The 12,679-nt window shown below is 42.3% G+C and overlaps 1 protein-coding gene across 13 annotated transcripts in view; it reads right to left on the minus strand.

Annotated features, from left to right (window-relative positions):
- The window catches only part of Adam22 (ADAM metallopeptidase domain 22), a 206,724-nt gene that overhangs the window by 168,964 nt on the left and 25,081 nt on the right, over positions 1–12,679 (minus strand). For all 13 annotated transcript variants that reach the window (XM_027391556.2, XM_027391555.2, XM_027391553.2 and 10 more), the window contains one exon: positions 8,742–8,818. In XM_027391556.2, the coding sequence (XP_027247357.1) occupies positions 8,742–8,818 (77 nt within the window). The remainder of the gene's footprint in view (positions 1–8,741; positions 8,819–12,679) is intronic.

Consider the following 12,679-nt stretch of genomic DNA (forward strand, 5'->3'; position numbering starts at 1 on the left):
AGCTGGCGGGGCTGTGCTTTACAGCTCTGGGTGTGCTTTAGACAAGTGCACAGCAGCGACTTGCAGAGCATAGCAACCGCTCTGGGAGGGCCTATGGGCCATAACAACCAGTTGACCAATCCACACAAGGTAGGTCGTCCAAGCCTGGAAGTGCAACAGTCATGAGACTGTTTTGTGCCCCTAGACACTCCCCTTAAGATCCCTGCCTCATGGTTTCTCAGGGTCTTTACACCAGCCATCCATCGGAGAGGTGGATGGATGAAGGGCCCGAGCTAATGGGGTTAGCTCGTTAAACAACAGCAATAAAGAGACTCTACTTTTGCATCAAAATGGGGCTCTTGGTGATTTTGGTGTTTCAGAATTTGGGCACAACAATTGAACTCAAAAAAAATAAATACTAAGTAAGGTAACTCAGACCCAGAAAGGTAAGTACTATTTTCTCTCATATGGAGATCCTGCCTTCAAATCCTCTCTTTTGTGTGTTTAACTTGGACACAAGTGAAAGCCAGGAAACTAGACAGAGGCCTTAGGGAGGTTTCTTACAAGACAGGAGATGGGAGATTATAGGTAAAGCTAAAAGTAGGGAAGTTGAACACTCAGGGCAGGAAGAACAGGAGTGTGGGTATTGAGGAAACCAAGAGTGGAGGAAGGGCTAACTCAAAGGAGGGGTGAATGAAAACCAAATAGAAGTCCACTATCTCACAGCCCAGCTAAAAGATAATAATTGGAGGCATAGAAGACACATGTGAAATGAAAAATGACAGGTGAGTGGCTAACCCTGGGAGCTGATGAACTAACTGGGGATGAGGGCAGGAGCTAGGGAGAAGAGCAGTGTGGAGTAGGTTAAGCAAAACTAAAGATCTGTGAAAAAGCCTAAGGAAACCTACTAATAAGTAAACTAGTTTCAAAACACAAGTTTTTAAAAAGGAGTTAAAGCAGAATACCCTAATTGGATGGACAATTGGCTGTCAGACCACATGGATTATTAAATAAAAAGCTGTGGTGCCAGGCATGGGATGCCTCCCTACAAGTTACTGGCTAGGGAGCCCCAGAGGTCTGAAAAACAACCAGACTATTGCCATTCCCCCCCCCGTTATTATCATTTAATTATATTTTTATCTTCACCACCTATGAAGATTCACTGGATGGTGAGACCCTACTGATGAAAATGACACACACACTCTGGCTGTCAGACACAGAGAAACCAAAACATGATCAAGAAAGTGCCTCCCAGATGGCCAGCTTTCATAATGTTGAAAAATGTTGCACAGGCTGGTGGGAGAGAAAACGTGCCAATGGTCTGACCCAGTGCTGGACTCTGCATGCCGCAATACCAAACTGCCAGGCAAGATGTACCCAACGGAGTAATAGTGGCACAGCTGTTAATGGATAAGCAATGAATGTCTGACTGGATTTCACGTCTGCTCCACAAAGTAAAATTACTTTTCTGGTAGTGTGATCCTGGTCAAAACCCCATGGTTAGGAGGCAACTGGCCCTGAATGGAACCCTCTACGAAATGGTCATGCTGCACAAGTGCTTTCTAAATATTTGTGTTTATGTGTTTATGCCCAGACCCTGGCTGCTCTTCACTTTGGTCATAGAAGTTTCTTTTTCAGTGGACAACTACCAATGAGAAGATGCATACCTGATCAAAGTGCTAAGAATATGGGGCTGAGTGATCAGCGCTAAACAGGGTGTCTACATTAACACCCTACATATACATCCACTCAGGGAACATCTTGGAAGACTAGGTAGAAAGAATGTAAGAACTGGAAGACGGGAACGAATGCTGTGAAATGCTGTCTTCTACACTGTAGTGGTTTGAATAAGAATGGCCCCCATTAACCCAGTCACAAAAAAACAAACATGGTATGTATTCACTCATATATGAATTTTAGACATAGAGCAAAGGATTGCCAGCCTAAAATCCACACCAACAGAGAAGCTAGGAAACAAGGTGTACCCTAAGAGAGACATACATGGTCCCCCAGAGAAGGAGAAAGGGACAAGATCTCCTGAGCTAATTGGTAGCATGGGAGAGGGGGGAAGGAGCTAGGAGAAAGAAAAGGGGAGAAGAGGAGAGGAAGACATGAGATAACAGGAAGATCGAGTCAGGGGAAGAATAGAGGAGAGCAAGAAAAGAGATGCCATAATAGAGGGAGCCATTATAGGTTTAAAGAGAAATCTGGCACTAGGGAAATGTCCAGAGACATACAAGTATAACACCAACTAACAATCTAGGCAGTTGTGAAGAGGTTACCTTAAATGCCCTTTCCCAATAATGAGATTGATGACTACCTTATATGCATCCTAGAGCCTTAGCTGACGGAAGCAGAAGCAGACACCCACAGCTAAACACTGAGCTGAACTCTGGAATCCAGTTGCAGAGAGAGAGGAGTGATGAGTAAAGGGATCAAAAGCAGGCTGGAGAAACCCACAAACTGCTGACCTGAATAAGGGGGAGCTCATGGACCCCAGACTGATAGCTGGGAAACTAACATAAGACCAACCCAGACCCCCTGAACGTGGGTGTCAATTAGGGGAGGCCTGGGCAACCTATGGGCCTCTGGTAGTGGATCAGTATTTATTCCTAGTATATGAATGGACTTTGGGAGCCCATTCCCCAAAGAGGGATACTCTCTCAACCTAGACACACAGGGGAGGGCCTAGGCCCTGCTCCAAATGATATGACAGACTTTGAAGATACCCCGTGGAAGACCTCACCTTCCCTGGGGAGTAGAAAGGGGATGGGATGGGGGTTGGTGGATTGGGATCTGGGATTAACATGTAAAACAAACTTGTTTCTAATTTAAACTTAAAAAAGGAAAAAAAAAAAAAAAAGAATGGCCCCTGTATATTGGACTCATATAGTAGATTGCTTAGTCACCAAAGAGTGGTACTATTTGAGAAGGATTAGAAGGATTAGGAGGTGTGGCCTTGCTGAAGGAAATGTGTCACTAGAGGTAGACTTGGGTTTTCAAAAAGCTCACACCAGACCAGGCATTTCTCTCTACCTGCTGCCTTCGGATCAGGATGTAGAACTCTCAGCTACTAGGCTATGCCTGCTACCATATTCCTCACCATGACAATAATGGAAAAACCTCTGAAACTGTAAGCAAGACCCCAATTAAATACTTTCCTTTGTAGGAGTTGCCTTGGTCACAGTGTCTCTTCACAGTGATAGAACAGTGACTAAGATATAGTCATAGCACAGCTACTATGCTCACGAACTCACAGCAGCTGCTGCTACCCACAAAAGTCTTGCATAAGATCAAGTCAGTCAAAATTCCAGCATAGGCACTATAGGCGATTAAGTAGTTATTGGTAGTTAATAGCTGCTGAGGGAGGGGCACTATGTTTTGAGAAGTGGCCACTGGTAGGTTCCTGTGTTCCAGTGGGTGGCCCTGTACCCATGCACATATGGACAGTACTAACTGGATTTAGTGGGTAATTAAAAAGAGAGGGGGGGCATGAAGCTGGGAAAAGGATGTGTTGAGGTGCTGTGAGGAAGATAGAGGGAATAGGTATGGGAAAACAAAGTTAGTGCGATCATGTTTCATTGTAAACATGTGTGAAATTAAAGAATAAAGAAAAATTTTTAAAGAAAATAGCTACTGGTCACCTACAATTAGTATAGATCCTAGGACAAAAAAAGAAAAATGTCTAATGCCAATATCTTTTTAAACAAAAAAATCTACTTTTCGATCTGCTGGCCTGACCCCTACCGAAGTGACTGTACCCTCTGCTCCTGTCCTATCCCTACCCAACTTCCCATTCACCACGGATCTCTCTGGGCCTGCACCTGCTTAGAGTGGACCCGCCCAGGCAGGGAGGAGCTCCCTGAGTCTGGAAATACCTCACTCTTCCTTCACCTTTCTACCGCCAGCCCAACCCTTACCAAATGAGAAGACTACCAGGAGAGGCAAGACAATCCAGAGCTGTAGACATTGAAGTCTTGGCCCACACACACCACCGGGTGACAAGAGGAGATAGAGACCCCACCTGCACCCACTGGAAGAAGACATGGGAAGAAGACTGAATAAGAACACATTCAACAACAGAAAGACCAATATGACACCACCAGAATCTGGGGACTCCACACCAGCAAGATCTGAAAAGCTCAACACAGAGGATGAGGAAGAGATGGACCTCAAAAATTATCTTAGGAAGATGGTAGAGACCTTTAAAGAGGAAACAAGAAAATCCCTTAGAGAAATAGCAAAAAATTACATGAAGTGGAGGAAAAGACATACCAAAAAATTCAAGAAATAAAAAAATCTTATAAAGAATCTAAAGAAAGCCAAGAAAAAAAAAAAAACAAGTGAAGGAAGCACTCGAAACAGTTCAAGGACTGAAAGCTGAAATAGAAAAAATAAAGAAAACACAGAATGAGGCGATGCTGGAAATGGAAAGGCTGGATAAACGATCAGGAACTAAAGATGTGAGTATAACCAATAGAATTCAAAAGATGGAAGAGAGAATCTCACTTGTTGAAGACTCTCTAGAGGATATACAGTCATCGACCAAAGAAAATCTCAAGTCAAACAAATCCCTAACACAAAATATCCAGGAAATATGGGACACGGTGAAAAGGCCAAACCTAAGAATAATAGGGTATAGAAGAAGGTGAAGAAATATAGCTCAAAGGTACAGAAAACATATTCAACAGAATCATAGAAGAAACCCTCCCCAATCTACAGAAGGATATGCCTATGAAAGTAAAAGAAGCTAACAGAACACCAAACAGACTGGACCACAAAAAGAATTCCCCTCGACACATAATAATCAAAACACCAAACCTACAGAATAAAGAGAAAATATTAAGAGCAGCAAAGGAAAAAGGCTAAGTAACATATAAAGGCAGACCTATCATAATCACTCCCAAATTCTCAATGGAAACTTTGAAAGCCAGAAGGTCCTGGATAGGTATCCTACAAACACTAAGGGAACATGGATGCCAACCCAGACTACTGCACCCAGCAAAACTTTCAATCACTATAGATGTAGAAAACGAGATATTCCATGACAAAGCCAGACTTAAAAAATACATATCCACAAATCTGGCACTACAGAAAGTTCTGGAAGGAAAACTCCAACCTAATGAAGATAACTACACTCACAAAAACATAGGCAATAGATAATCCAATTTTACCAAACACGAAAAGAAACAGGAGGGCAAAATCCACACACAATGACACCACCAACAATAATCCAAAACAAACAAGAACCAACAATCAATGGACATTAATATCCCTCAGTGTCAATGGTCTTAACCTGCCTATAAAAAAATACAGGCTAACCGAATGGATACAAAGACAGAATCCATCCTTCTGCTGTATACAAGAAACACACCTCAACTTCAAAGACAGGCGTTATCAGAGTAAAGGGTTGGGAAAAGATTTTCCAATCAAATGGGCCCAAGAAACAAGCTGGTGTAGCAATCCTAATATCTAACAAATCAGACTTCAAACTCAAATCAATCAAAAGAGATGAAGAAGGGCATTTCATACTCATCACAGGAAAAGTCCATCAAGATGAAGTCTCAATTCTGAACATCTATGCCCCAAACATGAGGGCACCCACATTTGTAAAAGAAACATTACTAAAGCTCAAACCACACACAAAACCACACACACTTATAGTAGGAGACTTCAACACCCCGCTTTCACCACTAGACAGGACCACCAGGCAGAAATTTAACAAAGAAACAAGGGATCTAACAGAAGTTATGACCCAACTGGGTTTAACAGATATCTATAGAACATTCCATCTAAACACAAAAGAATATACCTTCTTCTCAGCACCACATGAAACTTTCTCTAAAATTGACCACATAGTTGGCAACAAAGCAAACCTCCACAGATACAAAAGAATTGAAATAGCCCCCTGTATCTTACCAGATCACCATGCTTTAGAATTCAACAATACAAATTGCAGAAAACCCAAAAACTGGTGGAAATTGAATAACACCCAATTGCACCATTCCTGTGTTGAGAAAGAAATAAAAAAAAGAAATTGAAGACTTCCTTGAATTTAATTAGAATGTAGACACAACATACCCAAACTTATGGGACACTCTGAAAGCAGTGCTAAGAGGGACGTTCATAGCACTTAGTGCCCACATGAAGAAACTGGAGGAAAGTCACATTAGAGAATTGACAGAACAACTGAAAGCGTTAGAGCAAAAAGAAGCAAACTCACCAAGGAGGAGTAGACGCCAGGAAATAATCAAACTGAGGGCTGAAATCAATAAAGTAAAAACTAGGAAAACATTACAAAGAATGAATGAAACAAAGAGTTGGTTCTTTGAGAAGATCAACAACAAACCTCTATCCAAACTAACCAAAAGGCAAAGAGAGAGCATGCTAATTAACAAAATCAGAAACGAAAAGGGGGATATAACAATGGACACTGAGGAAATCCAGAGAATCTTCAGGTCGTACTTTGAAAACCTGTACTCCACAAAATTAAAAAATCTAAAAGAAATGGACAGTTTTCTGGATAAATATTTTGAGAAGATCAACAAGATAGACAAACCTCTAGCCAAACACTTAAGAAAGCACTCAAAATCCTTGGCCATCAGAGAAATGCAACTCAAAACAACTCTGAGATACCATCTTACACCGGCCAGAATGGCTAAAATCAAAAACACCAATGACAATCTATCCTGGAAAAAAAGGAACACTCATCCATTGCTGGTGGGAGTGCAAACTTGTAAGACCACTTTGGAAATCAGTATGGCAGTTGCTCAGAAAAATGGGAATCCGTCTACCTCAAGATCTAGCAATTCCTCTCTTAGGCATATACCCAAATAATGCACATTCATACAAGAAGGACATATGTTCAACCATGTTCATAGCAGCATTGTTTGTAATAGCCAGAACCTGGAAGCAACCTAGATGCCCCTCAACTGAAAAACGGATAGAGAAAATGTGGTACATTTATACAATGGAGTACTACTCAGAAGAAAAAAAAGCAATGAAATCTTGAAATCTGCAGCCAAATGGATGGAACTAGAAGAAACCATCCTGAGTGAGGTAACCCAGTCACAAAAAGACAAACATGGTATGTACTCACTCATATATGAATTTGGACATAGAGCAAAGGATTACCAGCCTACAATCCTCTTCACCAAATAAACTAGGAAACAAGAAGGACTCTAAGGGAAAAATGCATGGACCCCTGAGAATGGGAAGGGGCAGGATCTCCTAAGCTAATTGGGAGCATGAGGGTAGGGGAGAGGGAGCTGCCAGAATGAGAGGAGAGGAGGGGAGAGGAGGAAATGGAGGAGCAGAAATGTTGAGTTGGGGAAGAATAGAGGAAAGCAGGATGAGAGATACCATATCAGAGGGAGCCATTATAGGAGCCGAGGAGAGATCTGACACTAAGGAGATTTCCAGAGATCTACAAGGATGACACGAACTGACAATCTAGGCAATGGTGGAGAGGATAGCTTAATGCCCTTCCCCTATGATGAGACTGATGACTACTTTTTATGCCATCCTATAGCCCTCATCCAATGGCTGATGGAAGCAGAGGCAGACACCCACAGATATTCACTGAACTGAACTCTGGAACCTAGTTGCAGAGAGGGAGGAATGAAGATCAAAGGGATCGGTACCAGGCTGGTAATACCCACAGAAACAGGTGGCCTGAACAAGGGGGAGCACATGGACCCCAGACTGCTGTCTGGGAGGCCAGCACGGGACTGATCCAGACCCCTGAACATGGATGTCAATGAGGAGGCCTCTGCACTGGTAATCGATTAGTATTTTTCCCTGGTATAAGAAGGGACTTTGAGAGCCCATCCCACGTCTCAGCCTGGACACATGGGGGAGGGCCTAGGCCCGGCCTAGGATGATGTGGTAGACTTTGGGGAGCCCCTGTCGAGGGCCCTACCCAGCATGGCGAGTGGAGGGTGGATGGGGTGGGGGCAGGTAGGAGGTTGGGGGGAGTGTTTGGGGGAGGGGAGGGAGAGGGAGGAGGGATTGACATGTGAAGCAAGTTTGTTCCTAATTTGAACTAATAAAAAAATTACAAAAAAATCCACATTTCTCTCAGTATTGTAAGTTCCTTATTTGTGTTCTGATAAATATAGTCATATGTGTGTATTTCTTTTTTCGAAAATGAAAGTTTTTCACCAGAATTCTTCAAAGAACATGAGAAAGTTGGGCAAAATGTACATGAATAAATATGATGACAAGACTTTCTCTTAAAAAAAAAATGGTGGTACAATAGCTGAGCAGTTCAACAGGCAAAGGTGCCTGCCACCAAGTCTGAGGACCCACATGGTGAGAACCAGTTTCAACTATTTGTCCTCTGACCTCCACACAGGTAGGCACCTGTGAGTGAATGCACCCATGTATACACACAAAAAAATAAATATTTTTTAAATCTAAGGTGGAAAGATCCCAAGGAATAACATCTGAGGCTGTCTCTGACCTCCATACCCAACTGTCCACCAGGTAAACATGAGCATGTACATACACAGAGGGAGGGGGTACTTTTACTGCCTTAAGTAAGTATATTTTCATAATCTATCACTCATAGGAAGCTCAAGTCATACATATTCTTATACAAAATGCTGGAAGAACTCCTACCTTACATATTTGTAAAAGTTATATAGCTATTAAAGCTACTCAACATCTAATGCACATTTATTTCTTATTATTACCAGCACTAACACCTTGAAGTCACTAGACAGCATAATTACAGTGAAGACAACTCAGCAAACACTTACTGGTTTAGCCGGACATCCAGAATGAATGATGTTCCAAAGGCATCCACCTGGAAGCTTGTCTTGTCCACATGAGTCAGCTGCAATATCAAAAAAAGGAAAGCATATTTATAGTCAGCTGTGGCGATTATTTATGTGAGTATTTCTTATTGCCATTCTGAAAGGCTCACAGTGTCACAAATGAGAAAGCAATTCAACAAAGAGGATAAATGACAGCATAGTATAGCAAAACTGTGTGCCTTCTTAGAAGCCAAGCAGTCACCAATGCTAAGTTAATTATCATCCAGTCAAGGAGGCAAGGGCCCTATATTCCTGCTCTGTCTCAAGTCTTGAAACAATGCATATCCAACTTTACCTCAGTAAACTTATTCCCTAGTTGCTGTGAGACAACCCTTTTGTACACTGTGAATATTTGTCACTCAATTTAATAAAAAGATGACTGGCTGGTAGCTTGACAGGAAGCATAGGCGGGACAGCCACACACAGGGGCCTCTGGGAAGAAGAGGGCATAGTCAGAGGAATCACCAGCCAGATGCAGAGGAAGCAAGATGTGTACAAAATGTGGTAACAAGACATAAGAATTATGGGCTACTTTAAATGTAATTGCTAGTTAGTAATAAGCCTGAGCTATTGGCAAAGCATTTATAATTAATATTACGTCTCAGTCTGGTAATTTGGGAGCAGCTACCAAGACACAGAGAAACTCCATCTACACCTAATCTATAAGCAGCTCTTTTAAAAAGTTAAGCTTCAGTGAGGAAAGTGTATTCATTCAAGAGTAAAATAATACAGCAAATATTATCTATTTACCAAAAAGACATTTAAACTAAAATAAAAACTCCTTTCTGATCAAAACTCTAATATATACTTTAACAGCATGCATGACAGTTCTACTTTGAGAAACCTAATTTCACAGAAGCTGCCACATATTTCTAAGAGCAAACTTATGCCCCAAATATCATCCCCCAAATGTTTCTATGATAAAAATAGTTACTGTTTACCGTGCCATTCTAGGAACTCTGACAATAAGCAGGGGCTCTAAAAGTACCTATTGATCATGTTAATATCTTCCTTCTGAATGATCGATCACTGTGGTGATATATTATTTCTAATTTATTAAAGCTTACCTGAGGATTCAGAAAGAAAAGTCAGCCACAGCCATAGAAGTCAAGAGATGGTGGGTCACACCTTTAATCCTAGGAGTCAGGATTAAGAGGTAGACAGATCTCTCTGAGTTCCAGGCTACCCAGGGATATATGAGATTGAATCAGTCTAAAAGATTAACAGATCACATGCTTTTAATCCCAGCACTATAGGGGTATAAAAGATAGAAGCAGGGTCTTCAGTATTCAGTAGGAGACATTCATCCTCCATCCACAGGATAGAAGGCTCAGTATCAAGGAGGGTGGGAAGACATTGGAGTCTCAAGATTCTCCAGCCATGCTGAGGAGAGGCAGCAATCAGAGGCTTGGTGAAGAACTTGTGCACGCATCAGCCCTTTCAGCCTGAGCTTGAGGTAAGAGCTAATGGCCAACTACTTTGCTTGTCTGACTTTCAGCTTGAAGGTTTAACCCCAATATCTTTGTCTGGGTCATCTATTTTTCATGTTACAAATCATGAGCCTAAACTGAAAAGAAACAAAACAGCCTATTCCATTTCACTCCACAACACCAGTAGGGGCTATCTCTAAACAACAGACCATGGATTACCAGATTTTTATCATTGTTTTTGTTCTGCTTATATGTTTATGTGCTCTTGGTTTTTTTTTTCATATGTGCCCAATTTCCTAAAATAAGTATGTATAATTGCTATTATGAGGAGAAACAATGAACATTATTTTAGAGCTAAAGCCACCACAGCCGCCTGGTGTAGTAAATGAGGCTGACAGTGCTGCTGGCCCCTGAGCAGCAGCATCTTGGGAAGGGGCATGAGAGGGCCCTCAGCCGGCTGGGAAAGATAAGCAATAACAAAGTTTTCTGGAACAAGATGATTCGCCTACTGAACAGTATTTGAAAGAATGCGGCCTGCAGAACCCTGTTCAGCAGCTGCTATGATGCCAGGCTCCTCTAACTTGGAAACAAGTGCTCAGACTCCCTTCTTCCACTCCACTCAGGCAAACCTAACTCTCCTCACTCTTCTCGGTCAACTCCAACTCTCACCAAGCCCTGGTTTCCTCTTCTTTACCAGGTCCTTCGAGTGGCATGTTACTCTCAACTCTACCACAATCCCCTGATCTGTCAAAGATCCTTGCTAAAACCCCAGTGTAAACTACACATTATGTATTCTACAAAGAGCCCCCTCCCATCCTGTTTCAAGATGCTAAACTGCCCAGTGCCAAGGAATAGAGCTTTAGGCCCCTACACCCCTTCCTACACCTTACTCAAGCTGACTTCTTTCATCTACTCTCAAACTCAGAAGAACATTACTGAAAACACGACTTGCACTGAGAGCTTTTCCTTAGCAGACCCTTGACCTGGGTGGTTTCCTGGAATTAACCCTATCTGAATTTCCAGACTCAGGTCAGCAGCCTTCCTAGACTCTGCCACAGAGCCCCTAATAGAAGGCCACAGACAGGGTGGTTTAAACAGCAGAGATCTTTGCATTCACTCTGGAAGGCAGATGTTGGCAGATTCAGTTTCTCAAAAGTTCTCTTTGTGGCCTCACCATGGCCTCACACAGTCTTTGTATGCACTCTTAGTCACTTCCCCTTCTGAGGCGATGAGTCTTCTTGGGTTGGGGACCCCAGGCTGATAATCTCATTAATCTTAACCTCCTCGTTTAAAGCCCTGTCTTCATGTACAATCACACTGCCGGTGATGGCTCCAACACAGGAATTTTCAGGGAACACAATTCGGTCCAGGACACTCCTCTCCCATGAAGTCTTCCCTCTCCTTTCCTCACCACAGGTCAGGGTGACATCAGAGATTCGGTGCTGGCCACACCAGGAACTCACTCCGTATTTCCTGAGTGGCTACTACAGGCTGTTTTATTAATCACTTAGTGCACAAGTGAACAGTGATGCAACTACAAATTACCTGCTTACTGACATACCGGCTTCCCATTAGGCCCGTACGCTCTTAATGCCAGGTCAATAGAAAGTGTTCTCTCTGCCTAAAAGCTCTTGGGGTTTCCTAAAGTTAAGACCTTGTTTTGGGAACAGCATCAGGAAAGCCCTATTTACCAGAACTGACTTCCCTTCCTCCACTCTTCTCAGGCCCTTGTGTGACTATGACAGCTTTTATCTCAGTCTCCTCTGAGTTAGAAAGTCTAACACCGTAAATCTGTGCTGAACAGGCTACATCAGGGTGATGGCTCAGACCAAGGCAATGCTACCATTATCCTTAGCAAAGATACTCTATTTTCTCCTTTTCAATTAGTATGTGTCTACTGTATATCTGCATAAGATATAATGTAGTATTTCAAACTACTGCAACATTACTATTGGGGTGACTAGCATTTCCACTTCCTAACCACTTCTTAATATGTGGAGCCTCTGAGCTCCTCTCTGACAGTTTACTGGGAACTCTCATCGCCCTACAGTGCAATAGAATACTGGAGCTTATTACTCCATCAAATGTGTTTTGGTACCTGTTATCCTACCTCCTACCACCTTCTTTTCACTCCTCTTCCTGGCCTCCAATAATTACTATTATTTCTCCTCCTTCTCTTTCTCTTCCTCCTCCTCTTCTTCTAGACTAGCATATTAAACTGCCACATGGGAAAAGCACAATATGAAGTTCTTGTCTTTCTATCTGGCTTACCTCAGTTAACAGCATGTCCTCTAGTACCATTCATTTTGCACCAAATAATTCACTCTGATTTTTATGTAACTTTTCCTACACTTCCTTCTTACTTCTGCTTTTTTAATTGTAAAGGCCTCGGCCGGGTTCCAAGGAGACACTTAAATTCAAAGAAAAAACAAGGAAAGCTTATTTTAACTA

The sequence above is a fragment of the Cricetulus griseus genome (assembly GCF_003668045.3).
Source record: "Cricetulus griseus strain 17A/GY chromosome 1 unlocalized genomic scaffold, alternate assembly CriGri-PICRH-1.0 chr1_0, whole genome shotgun sequence".
In the NCBI taxonomy this organism is placed as follows: Eukaryota; Metazoa; Chordata; class Mammalia; order Rodentia; family Cricetidae; genus Cricetulus; species Cricetulus griseus.